Source organism: Petaurus breviceps, unplaced genomic scaffold (assembly GCF_028583685.1).
Source record: "Petaurus breviceps papuanus isolate PSGF00001 unplaced genomic scaffold, PetGlider_PUasm1.0 37, whole genome shotgun sequence".
NCBI lineage: Eukaryota > Metazoa > Chordata > Mammalia > Diprotodontia > Petauridae > Petaurus > Petaurus breviceps.
In genome coordinates this window covers 70,796,388-70,822,127 of record NW_027186296.1, presented here as the reverse complement: position 1 = coordinate 70,822,127, position 25,740 = coordinate 70,796,388, and the positions used below count along the sequence as shown (strand labels likewise).

General features: G+C 37.9%; 1 protein-coding gene across 1 annotated transcript in view; it reads left to right on the top strand.

Moving 5' to 3' along the window:
* Nucleotides 1-25,740, top strand: part of TMC3 (transmembrane channel like 3) — an 81,599-nt gene that overhangs the window by 3,397 nt on the left and 52,462 nt on the right. The window contains exons 3-5 of the mRNA XM_069097545.1: nt 3,607-3,682; nt 19,244-19,325; nt 23,601-23,707. Coding sequence (XP_068953646.1) covers nt 3,607-3,682; nt 19,244-19,325; nt 23,601-23,707 — 265 coding nt within the window. The remainder of the gene's footprint in view (nt 1-3,606; nt 3,683-19,243; nt 19,326-23,600; nt 23,708-25,740) is intronic.

Here is a 25,740-nt window from a genome sequence, read left to right as displayed (position 1 = left end):
GGGATAAGTGCCCAGAAGGGTAAGAGGCTGATGATCTTTGGTTTGGGGGCTGTTTGATCATCTGACTGGGCATGATGTAGGCCCCTGGTCACAATTCCTCTTAATTCTAGCACCTTTCCTATGTTCATTTTTTTAAAATTTATTATATGGCTTGTACATATTTGTTAGTTTATTGTCTCCCCTATTAGATTGTGAGCTCCTTTAGGGCACAGGTAATCTTTTGCCTCTTTTTGTATCCCCAGTACTTAACACAATGTCCAGTATATAATAGGTGCTTAACAAATCTTCTTTGACTATACAACCAATAATTCCTTTGATGCTGGTTCTAATACTGCTGCTAAAACTATGGTTACCTAAGCCAACTGTAGCACCAACATGATATTCACAGTGCCTACAGTGGTTATGAATATACTGGTGTAATTCTGAATAGAAAAATGTAATAGACTCTCCACAAGGAAGACAGGACCAAAACATTTATTTAAACACCAGAAAGCTGAATCCCAATACCAGAAAGCCAAATCCATCGTAACAACAAAGAAATCTATACACAATAACAATGTAGAGAGTACCACCATCCCCAAGCCTACCCCCACCTACTTTCCCACAAATGAACACTCATAGCTCATTGCTTCCTCTTTCTCCCTCAACTGTAACCACTCTGACCAACTTTCTTTGGACTCTGTTCCACCATTCCTACTCTTCCTTTTCCTGCTCCACCCACTTGGCAAGCTCTTCCCACCACAGACTCATGTGACTCAGGTGTCCATGTGATTCAAACAGGTCACATGGGTCTATTAATGGATGGGAAAGATCTTCCCATTAAGAAAAAATATATTAACAATACACCAACCTCAAAAGAAGTCAATAGCTTAGGGGTGGCCAGGTAGCACAGCGAGTAAGAGCACCAACTCCAGTGTCAGGATGACCTGGGGATCGAATCCAGGCTCAGACACTTAGCACCCACCCAGAAACACCTGGCCGTGTAACCTTGATCAAGTTACTTAACCCCAATTGCTTAAAAAAAAAAGTCAATAGCTTGAAATCCCTCAGAATGGGAAAGGATACTCACATTCTTCCTTTGTGGTTGGGATATAGAATGTTTGGAAATGATAACCCTGCAGCAGATGTGAGGATCCACAGTCCTAGCTTAAGGCAGATATATTTTGTTCATTTGTTGTTTGTGTCATTTTGTAAACTTCCATTATTGTTTTAGATCATTTTTTTAACTGTAATTAAATACACACACACCCACACACACACCCACACCTTCAAGGCCTTGTCCTAATACCATAGGTCTATTAGATAAACAGATTAGACTAAATTGTCAGTCAATTCATCTAAATAAAGAACTGTCTGATTATATTCATTGTTAGAGAATCTCATATTTCCTGTCTAGGAAGGAAACTCAGAGATCCTCTAGGTGGACCCCTACCTGAGCTGGAATACCCCTTATAACATCCTTAGCAAGTAGACTTCAGCATCTACTTGAAGACTTCCAAAGTGGGAGAAGCCACCCTCTCCAGAGGCAACCCATTCCACTTTGAGTAAGGCAACACTCATTCAGTGAATAGGCCTCTTTAAAAAGTGAATCAAGGGATGGCCCCTTTAATCAAAATAAAAATAATAATAAAACTGGGAGGAGAAGACCCTCAGGGTGGCTGGCCAAAAGAGAAACAGTTACTATTTATACTCACTCTGAGCCTGGAGGGCCCAAGGAAGGCAGAGGTTAAATGACTTGCCCAGGGTCACATAGCTGGTGAGGGTTTGAAACCGGATTTGAACTCAGATCTTTCTGATTCCAAGTCCAACCTTCTATTTTGACACTAATCTAACTTGAAAAGAGTTATCATGTTCCCTCTAAGATTCTGGGTGTGAATTCTTGCTCATCTGTTTTTAACATGTATATTTGATCTTGAGCAAGCTGACAAACCTCTCTTGCTCTTCATTACTTCATTTGTAAAATTGTAACTAAATTTTCTTCTGGTACTAAATTCTATGATCCATGATCCATAATGACATTCATGGGTCAGATTTACTGTGGGGTGGGGAAAAGAAAGCATCACAAAGAGAAAGGATTTTCTCCAAGGTATACACACAAAGTTGCTTCAATAAATCTTTATATGATGTGACCTCCAGATCTTTACTCTTCCTGGTCACCTGTTACTGTCAGTTGTTCCATAATTTTCAGTCCTGTACAATTCTTTGTGAAGCCATTTTGGGTTTTCTTAGTAAAGATACCGGAGTGGTTTTCCATTTCCTTCTCTCATTTTACAAATGAGGAAATTGAGGCCACAAGGTTAAATGACTTGCCCAGAATCACACAGCTAATAAGTGTCTGAGGTCAGATTTGAACTCATGAAGAGAAGTCTTCCTGACTTCAGATCCAGCATTCTAATCACTATGCCACCCAGCAGACCCTGTCAGTGTTTTCCTATTGCAATACTAGAACTGTACACAACACTCCCAATATGATTAGTCTGACCAGAGCAGAGTACACCAGGACTCTTATTTCATCAACCTAGGCCTCTCAATCCAGCCTTGGATTCTCATTAACTTTGTTGGCCACCATATATCATGCAGCTGATTCATTTTGAGCTTTCAGTATTTTCATATTAACTGTTGGTTTGTTAACTGCCCTGAGCTTGTGCAAATAGAACTTCAATACTCATATCTACCTGCTAGTGGTAGCTATATAAAAAGATCTGAACTTGGAATCAAGAAGACCTGAGTTCAAAGTCTCCCCCAAAACCAGTTTTGTGACCCTGAGCAAATCACTTCATCTCTGCCTACATAAACTTCCTCATCTATAAAGTGGGGATGATAATGGAATCTACCTCCCAGGGTTGTTGTGAGAATAAAATGAGATATTTTTAAAGCACTTTGTAAACCTTAAAAGACTATATAAATGCTAACTATTACCATCATCAATGACCATATTTTCCTGGGTGTGGCTCTCTAGCAGTGGTTTCGGCTTTCCTGCTCAGATGAGGTCTTTATGACATAAAAAAAAGCCATTTGTTGCAGTGGGAAATGCCCTGGATTTGGAGATGAATCCTGGCTCCAGTACTTTCTATCCACATGACCTTCAGCAAGTCATTGACTTCTCTGGACCCCATCTGCCAAATGAAGGGGTTACAATAGATAACCTCAAAGGTCCCCTTCCATTATAATCTATGATCTCAAGCTATATCCCTGGTATGGCCATATGGCTGACTCTGAGGGAAACAACTGAACTCTGCTCACACAATTTCCAAAGCTAATGAGCCAGACTTCCCAATCTATCCCCTAAAACAGAGGGAGGGCGTTAATATGTGAGAAAAACTTCATTTAATATCAGTATTTGGAAGAATATGAGATGCCTTACAGGCTTGGGGTTGGGGGAGGGAGGGAAGCAGGGAGAAGCTAAAGGTCATGGAAAAATTGAATTTCCTGATCATCACAAAGCGGTTCAAGGAAATATTTACATAATTCCATCATCCACAGCAACATTTCATAGGTTCTGGGACAACTGTTTACTGCTTTACTTATTCAAATGTGTTTAGCCCAGAGTTCAGAATATAATAAAATTCAGTTGTCTGGACATGATGACCTTTCCTTCTTTTGCAGACGAGCTAAAGAGATCGTGTTGAAGTTTGAAGGGAGGCTGACCAGGACAAGAGGCTATCAAGCAGCAGGTGCTGATGTAGGTACATGGTCTTCCTGCATGCCAGGGCATTGTGTTGGCTACTGGTCCTACAGCACTGGGTCTAGTGGATCTCTGGGTCTCCAAGCAAACTCAGTTTGGACAACTAATCCTAATCACTTTTAACTTCTTATCCACTCCCATTGAAAATATATTATACTGGGGTGGCCAGGTAGCACAGCAAGTAAGAGCACCGGCTCCAGAGTCAGAATGACCTGGGATCAAATCCAGGTTCAGACACTTAGCGCCCACCCAGACACACCTGGCCGTGTAACCTTGAGCAAGTTACTTAACACCAATTGCTTAAAAAAAAAAGAAAATATATTATACCAATTGCAAGTCCCCTAGTACTTTGTACCATCACTTTTCTGACTGAAGCTATTTCCCCATTTATCTCTACTTATTTGTTGCATATATCCAAGGCAGCTGTGACATGGTGCATATAAAGATGGTCCCCACAGTGGAAGGACCAAGATTCAAGTCCTGCCTCAGATATATAGTGACTATGTGATGCTGGGCAAATCATTTAGCCTCTACTGCTCCAGTTTCTTCATCGAGATAATAATAGTACCTACCTCCCAGGGTTGTAGTGAGGATTAAATGAGATAGTATTTAAATAGTGGGCAGCTAGGTGGCACAGCGGATAGAGTGCTAGATCTGGAGTCAGGAAGACTCATCTTCCTGAGTACAAATCTGGCCTCAAATACCTAGTAGCTATGTGATCCTGGGCAAGTCACTTAACCCTGTTTGCCTCAGTTTCCTCCTCTGTAAAATAATCTAGAAAAGGAAATAACAAATGATGCCAGTGTCTTTGCCAAGGAAACCCCAAATGGGTCATGAAGAGTTAGACATCATTGAAAAATGACTGAACAACAAAGCACAGGGTCTGGCACCTGGTAGGTGTTTGATAAATGTTTGTACCCTTCTTTCCTTCCCCAGGCAATTCACTAAGACTATGAATGGATGGATGAACATAAATTCTTAAGTGTTCAATATATGAAAGAGATTTCAGATGGAATGACCCAGCAGTCCTTAGCATGCAGTGACAAAGCAGATAACAATGCATCTTTCTTATTGTCCTTTCCAATGATAAAACCATATCTATTTTTGATGTTAAGCAATTTTACAATGCCAAAGATCTGGTAGTGAAAACTTATTTTTTATAGCTCTTCAATAGTTGTAGACACATAGAAGGAGACAGCTATGGCATCTGTGGTGATAGTAACAGTGTCAGATCTACATATGTAAATGCTGCTCCCCTGGAGAGAGCCCCTAGTTGTAGGGAACTAAGCTGGAAGCAGGGTCACTGGTCTGAGAAATGCTGCTTTTCTCAGGGCATGGGCTTACCTGCCTATCATTACCAATTTTTCAGTGGTTGGTCCAAAAGAGTCTCCTTTTCTAAAAAGGTGGCCCTGCAGAGCATATGCCAGTCTACATTGGTAGAGGAAATTCCTCGTTCTCAGTTCTGTATACCTATGAAATTATAGTCCCACTCCAAAAATAAAATCCATTGGTCTTACCAGACCTTGAAAATGAAGACCTAAAGCATAAATAGACCCTAATATACACAGCTGGAAAGAAGAATTATCTAATTTATGAATTGTGTTCCTCTGTATGCCTTTCATTGATGCTAATTGTTTAAATAGAATCTTTGGCCTTGATTAAGATAATTAGTTAATGGAGTTTTTCCCCCATAAAGATGATACATTTTATGGCAAGTTGACTACTCATCTCAGCAAATCATTTCACAAGACAATAATATTGATACTGACAGAAGGCCTTCATTAAGCAAATAATTTGCTCTCTATAGAATAATAATCAAAACAACTTGCGTGTAAGCTATTTCCTCTTCTCTGCTCTGTACATGAACCAGGGCTACTGCTTGTATTTATTCGCGTGTCTGATTCAGATATTTTAGTCTTGTATATAAAATCCTAAATATAATCAACTAGTTATGGGCAGCTAGGTGGCGCAGTGGATAAATTGCTGAACCTGGAGTCAGGAAGACCTGGGTTTAAATTCAACATCAGACACTAACTGTGTGACCCTAGGCAAGTCACTTAGCCATGTTTGCCTCAGTTTCTTCATCTGAGCAAAATGAGCTGGAGAGGGAAATGGCAAACCACTCCGGTATCTTTGCCAAGAAAACCCCCAAAGGGGTAATGATGAGTTGGATAGGAATGAAAATGATTAAGCAGTCATTATTATTTCCCCCAATCCATCCTGAGGATTTAGCAACCATGAATAGACTAGTCAAAGACATAACCTAGAGTTGGAACTAGAAGGAACATCTGAGCCCATCTATTTCAGACCCATTGTTTTAGCAATAAGGAAACAAAGGTGTAGGGAATTTAAATACCTTGCAAGTCATAAGCAGCAGAGGCAGGATTTAAATTCAGATTCTCTGACTGCAGAGTCTTGTTTTTCACTGAACCATGATGCTTCCCCATCTCAATATGTTATTTCAGTAAACATCTTTAGGTTGAAATAGTTTTGTCCTCTAGAAGACAATAAAAAAGATAAACATGCCAGTGCTTATGAATTATGCAAAGGAAGAAAAGGAGGAAGGAAGGAAGCAAAGAAGGAAGCAAGGAAGGAAGGAAGAAACGAAGAAAGGAAAAGAGTTAAAAAAGGAAAGTTAAGGGACATAGGAAGGGGAAAGGGAAAGAAAGGGGTATCATGGACATCTGCATCACAAGCACACACAGTCTCATAGTTAAGGATCTCTTAATTGCATTTGCAGTGGGGTATTTCCTCAGTAATTTTGTTTGTCTCCAAGACAAACTCTGCTTGCTTTTGTTTGAAATGCATGATCTAGTAAGGTTGTTTTGTTTTTTGTATTTTTAACAAACAGCAGTAGTTTTAAAAAATAGCATTAGATATTATTTCATTTTTTAATTCAATTCAACAAAAATTTATTTAGGTGCTTCCTATATGCATGGCTCTTTTTTTCTTTCAGGGGACCTGATGACAATTTAATTTCTCAACTCAAATTACAAACCAAGGGGATCTTTCACTTAAGCTGCCCTAGGTTGGTGAGATAGTTACTGTTTCAGCTGAAATCAATGAGTTGAAGATAGAATCACAATTACTAGAATAACCCTAGAGGTAGTTTAGTGAATTTAATAGGAAGCATGCTGGATTTAATCATTCAATAATGAATAGCTAGCGTTTTATGTATAGTGCTTTGAAGTTTGAAAAATCCTTTACAAATATTATCTCATTTTATCCTCACAACATCCCAGGTAGGTAGGTAGTATTGTTATCCTCATTTTAGAGATGAAGAAACTGCAGCACAGAGGAACGAGGTGATTTGCCCAGGAACACACAATTGGACAATGTTTGTGTCTGAATTTGAACTCAGGTCTCCCTGATTCCAAATCCAGCACTCTTCCCATTGAACCATGTCACCACTGAATTTAGAGTCAGAGGAGCTATGTTCAATTCCTTGTTCTCCCCTATACTACCCCTGTAATTTTAGGCACTGATAGTTTCTAAAAAGCATGTTTTTTCATTTCTTTGTTTATAGAATGGGGAGGTTGTCCTAATTCAGAAGTTCTTTTGTAGGTTATGGACCCCTTTGGTAGTCTGGTGAATCCTAGCAATTCCATCTCAGAATAATGTTTTTCAGTGCATAAAATAAAATATATACTATTATAAAGAAAACTGATTATATTGAAAAACAATTACCAAAATATTTTTTAAAAATTCATAGAGTCCCAGTGCAGAACCCCCAGTCTCAATGACCTTTAAGATCACGTTCAGTTCCAAAGTTATGATCCTAAACTTTGCCAGGACCTCTGTCTGAAAAAGTCTCATCTCACCCAGAAATATAAAGAATGCTACCATCTTGGATAAAGTTATCGCTTGACATATGAATCCCTAAATATTTCATCTTTTTTTTTAGACACCTAGTGGTCCTGGATAAATGTTATATAGTTTCCAAGTTTCTACTCTAAGACATGAGGAGGTTAAGAGATATGGACAAGTCAAGGTCATAGTCTGATTGGCTGCGTCAGGTGTTCCAAATCCAAAATAGCTAGGCAAGTGTACAGAGGTATAGGCTTTGTCAAAGGGTCTGAGGGTTTTATCTAGGAGGTCTACAAGGCAGCAAAAGGCGCTGGGTGTGAAGCTGAGTTCTCTGAGGACTATAGCTACAGCAGGTAAGAGAGATACCTGGAAACAGTTACTCTATCAAGAAAAAAGGGGGGCTTTTGATGATTTCATCTAGAGGGACATACCTTGCCTGCCTAATCAGACACTCTGGATCTAGTAGGCATTCTCACTTGTCTCTGACCACACATTCTATTCAGTATATTCCAGTATAGGCCTCTTCTCTGGACAAATAGAAAGTCAGCAAGCCCTAGAACAAAAGCAACAGAATCATGACATTTCCTCCTAGATGTATTCACTTTCTGAGGTTTGTGCAGTCACAAGGTCCTGGATCACCATCAATTGATCAGACACCAGATAACCCAAAACAGCAGTATATGAACTTAAACTGGGAAGACAAACTTGAATTCTAATTCTTCCACTTACAACCTTGGGCAAGTTGCTTCACTTCTGGGCCTCAGTTTTCTTCTCTAGAAAATGGCGATAGTAACTTTTTTATACTATTTACCTCATAGGGTCATTATCTCAATGAGATAATGTGTATAAGATGCTCTGTGAAAGTCTATTACATTAATTTAATGGGGTATTTTCTATGCATCATCTCAATAGCCTCATAAGAATGTTAGAGATTGAAAGGATTACTGACCCCATTTCACACATTAGGAAACTGAGACCCAGAGAGGTGCCATGACTTGTCCAAGGTAATGATTACATCCCCTTCACACATAACCAGTGATCTTGCATACTATTTCTGGATATCTTTTAAATATTCATTAGCATATTAGTGTAATAATGTATCAATTACCAGGCCAACTGCTTAGTTACAGGTAGAGTAGGTATAGTCAAGAAGGTTCTGTTTAGCACAATTTTATAACATATAGATTTACTCCTATTCTCTGTCCAGGGCCTTTTGAGAAATCTGAGCAATTAGGTCCTTGATTCTAATCTCTACAAACATCAAAAAGGAATGTGAATGAATAAAAATATACAGAAGTGAATAATAAACACTATTGACAATTTCTATTTCATTCCAAGCTCTTTCCATTCTTGTCAGAAACTCAAGAACATATTCACTGATTTCAAGATTTAAAAGCAGCAAATTCTTAAAAAGTCTTCTAGACAAAGAAGATGTAGAATTCTTTTTTTTCTTTTATTTGTTGTAGCTTTCTGGAAGCAGAATTTCTTTAGACTTTACCTTTGAAGATAATATAGAGCAGTATCTTAGCTATCTCTCCCAGATTTTGGGAGTATAAAGGAATACTCATTTGTCAGACTACAAATTCTTTTAAATAAAAATCTTCCTACTACATAGGTTTTTAGGAATAATTTGAAAGTAATAAAAATCTGATAAGAAGACTTGAAGACCTTATTAAAATATTTGTTCATCATTCTAAAATTATGATGTGATGTGATCGTATGATATGATGTGATCAAATTTTCTAATAATGTGAATCTGGAAGGGATAGGTAAGACAATACATGACAAAATAAGGATCCAAAAAGATCTCAATGGGCTAGAACATTGGCCTGACCTTAATAAGATGAAATGGGGATAAATATAAAGACTAAACTTAGTTTTAAAAAAATCAGCTTCACAAGGACAAGATCAGGGATACTTGAGATGATGGTAGTTTATCTGGAAAAGAGTTGAGGGTTTTAGTGGGCTAAGAGCTTAATATGACTCAACAGTGTGATGTGGTAGGCAGGAAAAAAATGAAGAAGAAAAAACGTTTATGTGATTTGGGACTTAATTGAGAGGTATTCATCCTTGAGTCATTTTTTAGTTGTGTCTGACTCTTCCTAACTCCAGCTAGGGTTTTCATGGCACAGATATTGGAGTGGTTTGCCATTTCCTTCTTCAGCTCATTTTACATATGAGGAAACTAAGACAAATAGAGTTAAGTGACTTGCCCAGGGTTATACACCTAGTAAGTACCTGAGGTCGGATTTGAACTCAGGTCTTCCTGATTTAAGGCTGTACCACCTACCTGCCCTTGGAGAGACATAGTTTCTGTAAATAATGATGGAGTAGTTCCTCCATATCTTAGTCAAACTGCATCAATAGTATTGTTTTCAGTTGTGGGAATCATAACATAGGTAGGAAATAAGAGAAGAACATACACAAAAGGAAACAAGGCTTGTAAAACCTTGAGTCCATGATGTATGAAAAATCTACTGAAGCAACCAGGGAGCTTTAACCCAGGACAAATAAGGCTGAAAAAGGTATGTCTTCAAGCATTCAAAGAACATAGAAGAAAGATTAGACTTCTATTTGGCCCCAAAGAATTGAACCAGAAAAACAAAGAAACAAAAAAATAGTCAGGTAGAAGTTGCAAAGGGATAAATTTAGATTTATATCAGGGGGAGAAAAACTTGGAACCGTCCAAATATATAAGGAAATAATTCTAGAAATAGTAAAGTCACACTCATTGGAGATTGTCAAGCAGAGTCTGAATGATCTCTTCTCAGACATGGTATAGTGGGGCTTTCTTTTAGACTCAGGTTGGACTAGGTGGCTGCTGAAATTCCTGCCAACTCTAAATTATGCGATTCTTTGATTCTATGATATTAGAATTTTATAAGAAAAAAAGGTTTTAAAATAACTTGACTTCCTTCTTATCCCTCCCTCTATAATTCTCCATTTTTACCACCTGGACTTACATATTTCAAATTTAACTCAACATATGCTAAATAAGTATTTAGGGATTGCAGTGCATTATTCTAGGTGCTGGGGGAGAAAGAAAGTTTAGAGGAAACAAGGCCCCTTCCTATACAGAAGTTGTGGTTGTTGTTCAGTTGTTTCAGTTATGCCTGACTCTCCATGACCCCATTTTCAATTTTCTTGGCAGAGATATGGGAGTGCTTGCCGTTTCCTTTTCTAGCTCATTTTACAAATGAAGAAACTGAGGTAAACAGGATTAAGTGACTTGCTCAGGGTCACACAGCTAGTAAGTTTCTGGGGTAGCATTTGAACTCAGGTCTTCCTGATTCTAAGTCCAGTGCTCTATTCACTGATACACCTGCAAGAAATATTGATGTGGGGGTGGCTACGTGGCACATTGAATAGAGCACCGGCCCTGGAGTCAGGAGGATCTGAGTTCAAATCCAGCCTCAGACACTTGACACACTTACTAGTCATGTGACTTTGGGTAAGTCACTTAATCTCAATTGCCCTCCAAAAGGCAATAGAAAAGAAAAGAAAAGAAAAGAAAAGAAAAGAAATAATGATGAGCAAATTGTATTTGTCTCCTTGGTTTACTAATGTATGCTTTTTTTTTTCAAGATAAAAATTACAAGATGATCAAGTGTCTTATGAAATATTGTTTCTTGTTACCCTTGGGTATGTGATGAAACAGACTCTACCAACTCATTTATTTGCCTCTCTGGGGTTGCCTTTAGTGCAATTTCTTTATCTTATCTACTTACATTTACAGCAAATATCCATTTGGATAGAGCTCAGTTTTTCAAAAAGTGGTGATAGTTGTTGATTGTTAGGTTGGATCTCACATTAAAAACAATAATTAATGTTCATATTCCTTTAAAGTTTAAAAATCACTTTCCATATAGTCTCTCATTCAAGAGACTCAACAGACCAGGAATATCAGTAGAGCTGAAACTCCAGCGAGATAAATGGAGCTTTTCCTAGATATTGTAGAATTTAGAGGTGTCATACTGGTACAAGAGGCATAGGAGTATGTGGCTATGGTTCATGAAGGAGAATTATTGGGAAGGGTAGGACAAAATACAAAATAGGCTCTTCCTCTTCACCAGAGCATGTGGAAGGTGGAGCCAGACACCTTCTTTTAGGACAGCATACATCCACAACTCAAGAGAACTCTCCCCTCCCCCAAGTCAATGTCAAATAAGAAAAAAAAAAAAACATGGGAACAGAAATGGCAGGCAGCTCTGAATCTATAAACCTCTCCATTGGGTATGAGATAAGTCATGAAGGTTTTAGATTTCAGAGAGTAGTTACTAGATCATTTTGTTTATTACAGAGAGTTTATGAAGGAAGATGAAACACATCTGGAAAGTCAAGTTGGAGCCAGAATGTGGTATGCTGTAAATGCCAGATTGAGATGTATTTTATCCTAGAGGCAATATTGATCTACTGAAAATTTTTGAGTAGGGTAATAACATGATCAGAATTGGGTTTTAGGAATATCAATACATAATAGTTTCTATAATTATTATTATGATTAAGAAGTTTTTGGGGCAGCCAGATAGCACAGCGAGTAAGAGCACCGGCTCCAGTGTTGAGAAGACCTGGAGATCGAATCCCGGGCTCAGACACTTAGCACCCACCCACAAACACCTGGCTGTGTAACCTTGAGCAAGTTACTTAACCCCAATTTCTTAGGGGTGGCCAGGTGGCTCAGTGAGTAAGAGCACCAGCTCCAGGGTTGGGATGACCTGGATCAAATCTGGGCCCAGATACTCAGCACCACACCCAGAAATAACTGGCCTTGTAACCTTGAGCAAGTTACTTAACCCCAATTGCTTTAAAAAAAAAAAAAGAAGTTTTGCATAATATATACATGTTTATCCCACATCATTTCCCTGATGCCATGGTCCTCTTTGAAAATGAAGGACAAACACAGCAACAGCAACAACCTGTCAACCCAGGAGACATGAATGTATCTGACAAAAGCACTATGACAAACTGATGCAGCCTCTCAGACTGAATTATTTGGAAGCATGGGCCACCCAATAGAGTCTTCATGCTCCTGTTTTCTAATGAGTTAATGTGAGTCAGACCTCTTCCAGAAGCACTGGTGAAAAAAAAAAATCCTATTGATGTTTATTCTTTCCCATTAGTTCATTCAATGCTAGAAAATTACCCTACTCTCTGGAACTAAAATCCAAATACTAATTATTTGTTTAATGATTAATTCTGAAGTTGAGAGAAAATTGTTGAGAAAATGAAATTAATATTCCTTTTTGTTACATTTTCAGGGAAGATAATAGAACTATTATCCCCATTTATAAATAAGAAAATGAGATTCAGAGAGGTGACAAGACTTGTCAAAGGCTACACAGCTAATTCATTTCAAAGACAGAACCAATCCTAGATCTCTAGACTAAAAATTTAAAGGGTGGTAGAATTCAAAAGATCTCAGCAGGCTAGAAAAATGGGACAAAATGAATAAAGCAAAATGTATTAAAGATAAATGTAAGCTCCAACAATAGATCCAAAAAGTTGCCAACTTCAAAATTACAAGGCAAGGGCAGGCATAACTTGACAATAGTGTAAATGGAAAAGATCTCAACCATATGCTCAGGATGAGTCAACAATGATGTTGCAGTCAAAAGAGATATTTAGGCTATATTTAAAGAGGCAGTAATCATGAAGAGGAAAGGGATAATCCCATGATATTCAGCCCTGGTTAGACTACATCTGGAGCATGATATTACCTTCTGGACAGCTACTTTATATATATACATATACATACACATATACATACACATGCACATATACATACACATACACATACACATGTGTGTGTGAATACAAGCTAAAGATCAGCAAAATGCTTTTAGACTGTGAAATCAGAGGACTGGTTGAAGGAAATGGATATGTTCACCCTGGATCAGAGGAAATATAAGGAATATGGGCATTTGTTACTTTGAGTATTGAAAAGACTGTCTTATGAAAAAAGGAAGTAGAGGAGCGACACAGTGAGTAAGACTGCCAGCCCCAGAGTCAGGAGACCCAGGATCGGTTCCGGCCTCAGATACTTAGCACCCACACAAAATAACTGGCCATGTAACCTTGAGCAAGTTACTTAACCCCAATTGCTTAAAAAAAAAAAGGAAGTAGATTTATTGTACTCAGCCCCATAAAGAACAAATGTGAACAAGTGGATACAAGCTGCAGAGAGGTGAATTTCAGCTTTGCATAGAGGAATATTTCTAATATTTAGAACCTCATAAAAATGAAATTAACTGCTGGGTTCCCCCTCACTAGATGTCTTCAAGCAAAGGATGGAAGACTGCTTGTGGAATGGCAAAGGGGAATCTTGCTTAGGCAGATATTGGACCCGATGGCCTCTGGGGTCCCCTCTAGCTTTGTTGGTCTTTGAATTTCTGGCTAGTTATCTCTAAATGTGTCACTTATTGGTCTTTAGTTTCCTCACATGCAAAATGAAAAAAAGAACTAGAAAATATCTAAAGTTCCTTTCCAGCTTTAACATTCTAGTATTCTAAATAAAGTACTGTTTCCACTGCTCCACACCAGAGATCAAGGGGAAAGAGGATGGATGAGAGACAGAAAGAGATTACACAGGAAGAAATGGTGAAGGGAAAGAGGAAAGGAATGGTATAAAATGACTACAATGATTACAGCCTGAGTGACTGAGGATATGGTAATGCCATTCACAGAAACAGGGACTCCAATAAGAAAGTTGGAGTGGTACATGTGGAGTTTGATGTGAGAAAAGGATATCCAAATATGATTGTTCAGGAGATCATTGAAAATGAAAGATTGACACTGGTTGACAAAGAAAATTACTTGGAGAATCACAGAATATGAGTTTGATGGGACTTCAGTAATTATTGGGTAAAAACAATATTTAACTAGGAGTTCCTTTCCTATCTCATCCCAGTCATCATTCAAGCTTTGATTGCAATCTTCCAGTGATTGGAAATTGCCACATCCCAAAGCAACCCATTCAATTTTTGGTTTCTTCAATTGGAGGGAAGGTTTTCTTTACATAAGGTTTAAATTGAATTCTCAGTAACTTCTATCCATTTCTACTAATACTGCTTTCTGGGGTAAAGCAGAAGAATTCCAACATCTCCTTCATATTACAAATGTGTCTGTGTGCTTGTGTGTGTATCTGTGTGTATAGGAGAGAGAGAGAGAGAGAGAGAGAGAGAGATTACATACTCTCCTCTTCTCCCACCACCACCATCTTCTCTTCTCTAAGCAAAACATCAGCAGTTCCTTCTGTCAATCTTTGTATGGCAAGATTTTTGGTCACCTTATCATTCTGGCTACTTTCTTCTAAACGTATTCATGATTGTCAACGTCCTTGCCAAAATGTAATTACTAAAACTGGACCCCATACTCCAGATGTGCCCTTCCTGACAGGGCAGAGTACAGAGGACTATTAACTCCTTTCTTTCTAACACCCAAATACCATTTCTTCCTTGAAGCTTTTCCTGATTGCACCTCTTTCCTCTCCTATTAATGCACACTAAGATTATGTTAGTTGGTTTTTTTTTAAGTTGTCACATCACACTTTTGACCCATTGAATTTCCAGAGATGGAAGTCACTTAAACAATGAAAGTAATTTAATCTAAAAGAAAGGAGACCTTGAAGGAATAAACAAAGTATTATTGGGGAAAGTCTTTTACATCTTCGGCAAATTTAATAAGAGATGGCCTTTGAAATTTTTCAATTTTGTCAAATATACATTATAAATATATAAATAAGCTATATGTGTGTGTATACACATACACTATACATATACATACATAATTTGACCTTCACAACAACCATGCCAGATAGGTAGTACAGCTGTCACTATGATTATTCTTTACAATTGAGAAAACTGAGGTTCAATAAGGTTTAGGCATTTGCCTCAAATTACAGAGCTAGAGTGTTTTAATCAGGGCAGGGAGTCTGGGACTTTGCTCTAAGACACTTGAAACTTTAAGAATTCTATTAGCACTTGTGGTCCTTCAGCCACTAGAAAGAACAGAGTTTATGATCTAGATTATAAGAAGCTTTAGTTAAAATAGGAAGCAACTAGATAGAACTTCCTTCCTGAGTAGCAGCACTCCAGGTAATGTCCCCAACCCAGATCACTTCCCTTTGGAAGTTTTGATAGCTGAAACCCTATGGATTCTCTGTCTTCCTCAAATAAGACTGTCCTACAGTCTCTCCCTCAGCCCTCCAAATGAATTTGTCTTTAAAAAGTCCATTTGATTAGTGTTTGGTGCTATTTATCCCAGGCATGTTTTGTGCTGCTTGCTTTGTGGGTAAAATTACTTGTTATACCTCTGGCCAATGGTAGAATTTGAAGATCTTTTGTCTGACTTACAATTATTAATCATTATCTAAGCTACCCTAAACCTAGGGTTATCTGTCTATCCTAATGACTCTGCCAAACCTTAGGAAAGAGGGCTCTCTGGACCCTGTTGTCTCGTCCATAAAACAAAGGGCCAAGGTATCCTTAAATTCTCCAACCTAGAGTAATATTTCAAAGCTTAATTCAATTGTGAAACTTTAGACTAGTAATTTCCATCCTGATCTGGTGATATTCCAGGGAATTGCAAATTAAATGATCACACAGATGAGAAATCTGATGTCTAATAAGGTAGAGTCCAAGTACAGCTTGTAAATGGTAGTGCCATGAATCAAATACAGACTTTCTGATGACAAATCCCATGCTCTCTTTCCTACAATTGGCAGGGTCATTAGGATAGCAGTACAGAATTACTGGACACAACTTCCCTATGTTATTTATTTTGAGATATTTTTGTTTTGCCATTTCACTACATTTCTAGAGAAAGGAAAGCTGTGCTGTAAAATGTGAAAGCAAAAAATATCTCAAAATAAACATAATTTCAATCTTACAAGTCTGGAAGATAACATAGAGTTTCTCTAGTCTGCTTCCTCCTTCCACCTTACTAATGAGCAAATTGAGTCCCAGAGAGATATTGTGGCTTTTCCAAGGTCACACAACCAGCTATTGCAAAGCTGGGACTAAAAAATCTGATATTCTGACTCTCAGTTCAGTCTAATTTCCACTACATTGTGCTACTAATATTTGAAGGCAACAGTTTAAGAGGTTTGAGCTATGACTTAAATATCTTTAAATAATATGATTATGACAATTATCTCCAAATTTAAAAAAATAGGTAAGCCCATATGCATCTAGCAAAATCTTATCAATCTACCAAAGCCTATTCAAATACCACTTCTTCCTTGAACCCTTTCTTGATTGCACCTGTCTCCTCTAATTGCCTCCCCCATCCCTAAAGCACTTTTGTTTATGGCTCTTAGCATTTTTGCAGTATAGTAGAAATAGCACTGTATGTGGAGTTAGGCACCCAGGAAGGGAGGGAGACAGAACCCAACTTTGGCTGTGAGTTGAGGAGAGTGGGGAAGGGGGATAGTTAATGTTGTGTAAGGGATTTCCAAGGGGAAAAGAAGGGGAGGGAGGGAGGGAGGGAGGAAGGAAGGAAGGAAGGAAGGAAGGAAGGAAGGAAGGAAGGAAGGAAGGAAGGAAGGAAGGAAGGAAGGAAGGAAGGAAGGAAGTTATGGTAATATGAATCTGATTATAATTCTTAAAGTGTAAGAGGTGGAAAGAGAGATGGGGCATCAGAGCAGAAAATGATCAGTGCAAAGATGAACCTGTTTTGTCTCAGGAAGTACAGAGTTGAGTTGTTTGGTTCCTCCCAGGCATGGTATCTGGTGAAGTTATTTGAACAGTGAGGCAACAGCAGCAGTAGTAGAGGGAAATAATGGCCCGGGTGAAGAAGAGGCATGCACTCAATAGGTAATTTTGATACTTATGAACCACGTCACTTTAGTCAAATCATTTCAATTTTCTGAGTCTCAATTTCTTCACCTGTAAAATGAGAAGAATGCTACTTCCATTGCCTAAACACACTGTTTTTTTAAGGCATTGGTAAATGTGAATAATTATTAGTGTACTCTTTGGAAGTCTTCCTCAAAGCCTCATTATGGTACAGAGGTAATTGTTGGGTTCTAGAAGGTATACCTATATAGATGAATTCTAACAAAATGTAATGGCTTCAAGTGCAGGCCTGGTGACTGATTAATTATCTGCTGTCCAGGACCACACTAGTTAAGTTCAAATAGACTCATAATATTGATTGAAGGATAACTTATTTTTCAGTTGTGGCTGAAAGAACCTCTTACTAAGCTATAGATCTGCAATCTGCATCAATTGAGAGAATATGTATGCAGATAAAATCACAGGTCCTAGGAGCATTGAAACATACTTATTATTTGTACATATGTTTTACCTCCCTTTGCATAAGCCATCGTAATATCTTAGAAATAAAACTTGAAGGTTGAGCTTTTGTCTAGACACTGACCTTGGACAAGTTTCTTAAACCATTTCTTGGACCTTTATTCAGCTGTGAAATTAGTCAACTAGATAAGTTATAAGATTCCTTCAGAATGTAAAACCCTGTGATTTTCAGCTAGATTATAAGTACGTTAAAGGTGAGTCCATAACCGGCTAATTTTATATGCCATAATGTCTGTAATAGTGCCCTCCATATGGTAAGTGAAGGATGAATGATATGTCATATCCTGATTTTGTGTGCTGGGAAGGATATTGTGAGATTGTATACAACAGAGGAAGGTGTACTGAATTTAAAATCAAGATAATTGGATTATAGTTAAAGTTCTGCCTTGGGACCTTGGGTAAGTTTCATTTTTGTACTGCCAACACAAAGGTTAATTACTGGCACACAGTAGGGACAGAGATAGGAACTAGAATTGTGATATCATTGGCACAGGAAGTAAGTCTCCTAATAGAGGACAGTATCTCCTCTACAGATTTTGGTTAGATTGCTGCCTAGAGTACTGAGAGCTTCTGACTTTCCCCAAGACCAGGATATTAGAGTCAGTACTGGGATACAGTCTTCCTAAGCTTTGAGGCAAGCTTTCTGGCTGCTATCTACTACATAATAAGCTGTTAATGTGTATTAGTTGATTGCTTGATTTGATTGTTTGATTAAATTCATTGATCATCAATTTTTTCATTTACAAAAATAAAGAGATTGGACTAGAGCAATGATGTCAAATAGAAACAGATCCTTGTGGACCTCACATTGACTTAGGAAAACTACAAATAAATGTGGCATTGTATTTTTATTTATTTTATTAAAAATTTTGCAATGGCATTTTAGTCTGTGGGTTACAATTTTGACATCTCTGGACTAGGTGATTTCAAAGGACTCTTGTAGCTTAACAATTCTATGAATATTAACCCATATTCTAAATGAAGAAACAATATGATGAAACTATAGAAAAGCTGGTTTTCATTAACATTTGGCAAAGGCTGAAATTTCTTGTTTTTCTGCAATGAATGAGCTATATATCTGTATATTATACTCTGAATCATTTAGGATACTCATAAGAATTGAGTAGTCTTCCATGGTTCCTCTGAAAAGGCAGAGAATACCTGCTCCAACCTAAGGGAACTTGCCAAATCCATCATTTTCAAGGATTACCAGGATCATACTGAACATTCAGAGGAAGATGTCTAATGTCAGGAAAAAACCCTGTAGTTTCCCCTCCATCACCATCCAAATATGTTTCAGAGAACATAATCCTAACTCCTCCTCATCTTTTATAGTTCTCTGGCCATGTACTTGGACATCAACATGATCCCTAGATCTTTGGATCGCTGCTTTATTCCTGAAAGTGACATCCTCTTTTTCCTGTCCATTTTTCTTTAGCTTTGGCGGAAATTTGTCCTCCTTGCCTATAACTTTGTGGTCATCTTCATTCCATGGGAAATGAGAATAAAGAAAATAGAAAGTAAGTATTTGTAATCTAAGGAGAGATGAGGAATGTTGGCAGGCTTTATTTCTAATGTTCTGGATAGACAGAAAAAATGTTTTATCCTTTTCTTTTTAATTTTTTTTAAAAATTTATGAATATATTTTCTCTCTCATCCCTCAAAGTAAAAAAGAAAGAAAAACAAAGCCTAGAGATAAGCAAAACCAATTTCCTACATTGGCCATATCCAAAATCATACCTTAAATCTATCATTTCCCTGAAAAAAAATGGGTACCATATTTCCTCAGTGTGCCTCTGGAATTATAGTTGGTCATTGAATCAATTAGTTATTAGCTCATCATTCTTTTCCAAAGTAATGTTTGCAGATGAAGTGTTTCATAATGGACCAAGTGTTAGTCTTGAAGTCAGGAAGGTATGGGTTCAGATTCTACCTCTGACCTAGTTATATGACCATAGAAAAGTCATTTAATGTGCCTAAGTCTCAATTACCTCATGTAAAATGGATATAATACCTATAGTTGCATCCTGAAAAAGTTTTGTTGTTGTGAATCTCAAATATGCAGTGATAGTAGAAGTATTAGAAAATTCTAACACTATTCTAAATGCATTTTTTAAAATTAGGAACTTGAGCAATTTCACAGAAATTAAAAAAAACACTGAGCATTAAACTCTAATCATAATACTACAACTAGTATTTCTTTCTCCTGAGTAAAATTCAGCTTGGGGGTGATAACACAAATGATAGTGTTTCTGCTCCACTTAAAATCACTAATGGTCCCAAAACCTTCAATTCCTTCAGGGCAGGGATATAAGCAACAGTCAGGAGATCCTAGAAGGCAGAATCCAGGAGACATGTCCCATAGGGATAAGACCTGGGAGACATGGCAGATGACAGGAAAGAGAGGAAGCAGTAGCACCAAGTAGTAGAGAACCATAAGGCACAAGAATGGGTAGCCTAAAGAACCATGCCCTCTCCCATTGTACCTTGGCACAAAGCTCCATTGTTCCACCCCAATTATAATTTCTTTAAATTTCATCAAATAATAATGAAGATAACAACATTTCCCATTTCTATAGGACCTTGACAAAGCACCTTCCTCACAACTGTATTAGAGAAGTATGGTTGAGTATGACCCACAGTTTTCCATTCTATAGTAAGCAAAGGCAACATGGCATAATGGAAAGGACACTGAACTTGGAGTTAGGGGAACTGACTCTCCTACTTACCACCAGTATGGCCTTTAATAAGTCACTTAAATTCTCACTGGATTTTTTTTCTCCTAATCTGCAAAATTAGAATTTAGATGTCAAAGTTCCCTTTCTAGCTCTTAATCTTATAACATTTCTGCATGAGTACTTGTGATTCAATCATTATACAGACAAGAACAAAATATGAAAAAAAACCCTTTGCTTATAAAATTAAATCAGTAATATGCTACTCTGCATATTAAAACTCTAGCAAATCTAGGTCTCAATGTTTTCATCTGCAAAATGAAGAGGTTGTATTGTTGTACCCAAAACATGAGCAAGACCCAAGTAACAATTTAGAAGTGAACCCTTTATTGGCACCATGTTGGCTGATTGGGGCCCTTCCCCAAATCGAGCAGCCCCAACCCCAGGCAAAGCCTCAGCTTTTAAAGGTATGCCACACAGCCATCGGTTAGGTATTATTTAAGCAGGAACTTGCAAAGGCTAAAATAAGTGATTGATCAGTACACATTTTGAAACTCCCACACACTCCAAGTCTCCCTAGGCAGAGTTAAAATGGCAGCCTGCCCACCTCCATGAAGAAGACCTGACCAGGGCAGGGGAAAGGGAGCAAGGGAACCAGAATAAGACCATGTACAGTTTGCTCACTTCCATGAAGGAGAGCTGGTTGGGGAGGGGACCCAGAATGGGGCCAGGTACAACATTCCCCACTTCTTATGTTCATGTGTCAAACCCTTGACACAGCCGGGGGCCACATCAGTTCTGTTCCCAAGGGCTGGTAGTGGGGATCCCTAACAATTAGCAATTTAACAGAGTGAATAGGGACTTAACAAATTGTAAAAAACAATTAATGAGGTAGGGTCCTATAATTAGGGGCATGGTCTGGAGGAGGGGGGGGGGCCATGTACAACATTTACCCCACTCTTCATGGACAGAGTGTCAAACCTTTGACCCTTGACACAGTACAGTGGGGCCACAGTTTCCCATTAGTCCTCTGGTTGAATTTCTCCAGGAAAGAAGCTGTCCCAATAACCACCAAGTCTGGACTCTTGGGAAAGCTGTCTGCATCTGATGTCTTCTTTTTCAGATCCCTTGGCTCATAGGAGGGGTAATCTTTAGAGGACTAGAGTTCATACATACAAGCTGGCACAGCCATCCAGACCTGACAAGAATTCTCAGAAACATGATTTAACCCAAGGGTACATATAAAGGTCCAGTTTTCCAGCCGTGCAAGACTAGGTTAAAACAGTATAAACAAATAGTTCAGTTTTCTTAGGCACACAGGGCTAAGCTCAAGCAACACAATAAGGTTTTCTCACAATTTTACAGAATGACATGATTGCATTAAGTCAGGTACACAATTACATGTCAATGAGATAACCAATAAAACTTACCCACAAACTATACAAGAATCATTAACATACGATTCCTTGTAATCCAGTGACCTATTTCATTTAAAAAACACTTTTGAATTCCAGATGCCTCATGTAGTTACAAGATTTCAAAAGTTCTACTTTTCCAGTTCAGTTCAAAAGGTTACCAGATAATTCTGACAATATAAATTAGCACAGTCACTTAAGATTAGTTCCATATTTTGAAACTACAGAGAATTTTCAGTTTATTTATTCTTTGTTATTTCCACCTTTCCTAAATCTTGTTCCTGGTATAGGAATCTTTTAAAACATGAAAATCCTTTTTAAAAAATAATTTTATTTGCCCTTTGTAAAATTATCAGACAGATGCTTTAATAAATTAACATTAGTTTTACCCTTACCACTATCTTAAGAGGCTAAAATAAGTAAATGGTCAGTACACATTTTGAAACTCCCATGCACACCAAGTCTCCCTAGGTGAAGCTAAACCCAGCAGCCTGCCCACCTCCATGAAGGATAGTTGACCAGGGGAGGAGAAGAGCAAGATAACCAGAATGAGGCCATGTACAGTTTGCTCTCTTCCGTGAAGGAGAGCTAGTTGGGGGAGGGGACCCAGAATGGGGCCAGTTACAATAACATATGATGTAATAGACAGAGAATACAATAATGATACCACACCAAGACAATCCCTCAGAAATTAACTTTGGATTGTTAAAGAAGCAACCCCCTTCACATCAGACCTAAACCATTTAAATAACCCATGGTAGCAGAGAAAAGCAACGTCTAACTTTTTTCTCCTCTTTTTCATGGTTTGATTGCCCACTCAGTCACCAGGAAAGGTCAGGCCCTTACCAGCACTTGCCTATGTTTTTGTAATGGCCTTCTAATTGTTTTCCTTGCCTCAAGCCTGTCTCCACTTTAATTAATTAAATTTAATTAATCCTCTGGCTATCCAGTTGGCAATGTGATTTTCTTAAACCTCAGGTTACCACACTGCTCAGTGAATTCCAGTGGCACTGTCTTACCTTCAGGATCAAATATAAAATCCTCTGGCATGTAAAGCTCTTTATAACCCGATTCCACTTTACCTTTCTAGCCTTCTTGTATGTTACTCCTCTATACTCACTCTCTTATTCGCTGCATCACTGATCAATCCTAGTTATCCTAGATCTAGAACTCTGACGCTCCTCCAGAAGTCTGGATGGAGTTTTAGGGAATCTAGATGCACTACTCCTTCAGAGAGCTGAGTTTAGAAACTCCCATTACTATGCCTTTCTTTCATGCCTTTGCTCCCCTCTGTGGAGGGCATGGAAGAGAAGGGGGAATTTTCTGCTCACAACAGTTTTGCAGAGGGTGTCCCTGAAATATCAATGCAGTTCTAAGCTTTAATAATACACTCTTACCAAATTTTTAGAACTGCACTCAGACTTTTGGATCACCTTGTATAGTAACATTGCTTCAGTCAGCCTTTTGCTAGCCTATTCAACCAGTAAAACTGGGCTAAAAGGGGATTGTATAAATAGCAATATCTGCATTTCTGAATTACTCTTTTACTTTCACATTGTATGCAACAATAATAAGATGATTGGAAGCAAGAAATGCACTGTCTCTTGTGCGTTGTGATCTAAAGAGAGAGCAATCATCATCTGACTTAAAGAAAAAACCTTAGCCTTGTTGTAGGAGTCAAAAGTGTATCCTTATGTCTCCTAAGGTCATTTTGGATCTGGTGTTGCCTCCTATTTTATCTTTTTGAGATGGCTGTTTGGAATTAACATTGTGCTTACCATAATGACGGGTGCTTTTATTGTTCTTCCAGAGGTAAGAATCGTTGGGGGGAAGGGGGAAGGAAGAAATACGGGCATTTAAGGAAAGACAAAAGGAGATTATATTTCTTTTGTGGAATGTGGTGGGGGATAGCTTAAAGGTTGAACTAAAATCATGATAAGAAACTCAATTCATTGTTAAATGTCATTTCTGCCCATTCAGTGATGGTGTTGCTCTCTAGCCTATGTCCACTGACAATCATGCCATGGTCAAACCCGATAGGGCACCATTTATATATCCTCCCAAGTTGACCTCATTCCATTGATAACCGCTTCTCAAGGGCTACTATCCAACCATCTAGTCTCTTACCTAGCATTGAATGGTAGACACAAAATTTTCCATTAATTGATGAGTATATCAAATAGGACAAATTTAAAATCTTTCCTAGTATGAGATAAAGTGCATCTCTGACTTCCTGTCAACCTACCAACTGCCATAAGAAATAATTCATATTAGTATAAAAATAGGTTAACTTCTCTTTTTATTCTTTTTAATTAATCTCCTATCCAGCAATATGTCCTCTTTTATGTCTTTTTACATACCTCATTCCAATCGAAAGTCTTGTCTTCTGAGTGTTTTAGTCAGAAGTTTATTTGATTAAATCAATTTTGTGATCATTTTTTTTTACATAGACATTTCTGGATATAGAAGTTAAGTTTCCAGATTTAATTTCCTAGATATATCCTTTTATAAACCATGAATCCCCAAAAATGGTGATACAGGTATCTCTGGCACATTGCATGTATAGTACATCATGGTAGGCTTTGGATAGGTGCAGGATATGCTTACTTTGATTTGTTGATGGATCTGTGTGTGTGTGTGTATTCCCATCAACAATATAGATCACACTCTTTCCATGTCAGCTGTTTCTCTCCAACCACTAACCAGCTTTCCCCATAAATACAACATGCAAAGTCAACCCAATGATCTGGAACACCTTCTTCCAAATCTGTTGTCATTGAATAGATACCAATGAAGCAAGTGGGCTGAGGGCTGAATTTCCTTCCCTCTCTCAATGTGACCTGTCTGCCTTTTTTTTTTCAAGTCATACATCACTCTGAAAACATACTATATAATGCTTTGCCTCCACAGTTCTTCATTGGAACTGTTATAGCCTGTTTAGTGCACCATCAGACTCTCTCTCTTGCACTTCAGGTGACCTTCAGCTCTAATACTTTAGATAGTGGAGCATGCCATAACTTAGCTGCAGTCTTACTAAGGAAATATTGTTGTTAAAAGATGGAAACATTGAGGGTCATGAATAGCAACGAAATTTTCCAAAGGCAATCCTAGTAAATCTATTCAACTCCAGGCCCAGCTCACTGTCTATTTTCAGGATCTATTCAACGGTATATGTAACAATGGACCAGCTCTATGAGTCATCCATCCAATTGCCTATCATAGACTGAACCAGTTGCATCAAACTCAAATAGAAATGGGGACTACTAATTCATGCATAAAGATACCTGTGGGCTGCATAGTGATTTTGTTTTAAAATGTAATATTATCTACATTTTATTATGTTTTTATTTATTGTTAAATAATTCCTAATTACATTTTAATCTGGTTTAGGTTGTACTCAGGAATGTTGTAGGCCATATATTTAACACCTCTTGTCTGGACAATAGGCATTCTTCAGCCTATTGATTTTATATTTTCCAAAAAAAAAAACAGCAATAAAAATGTCAACAATCAATACATCTGCTTACTTTCTCATATCTACAAAAATGTTGAGAATTATCTACATGCACATAGCAGCCTTAATGGAAATTTAAGAAGGAAACAGGAAAGCTTTTGCAAATCATATTGTATAGCAGACCATAACTATACATACATTTGGCTAAGCCATGTGGAGGATACAATCTCTTGTTTGTGGTTGACTCTATAAAAGCATTTGATTACATGTCTTATCATGTATATGATTGTGTAGGAGACTTTTCTTTGGCACTCTGCTGTATAAGTCTGTCCCAAAAGTCTTAGTGAAGTTTTAATCTATTAATAGTTTCTTAATAGGATTAGCATTTCAG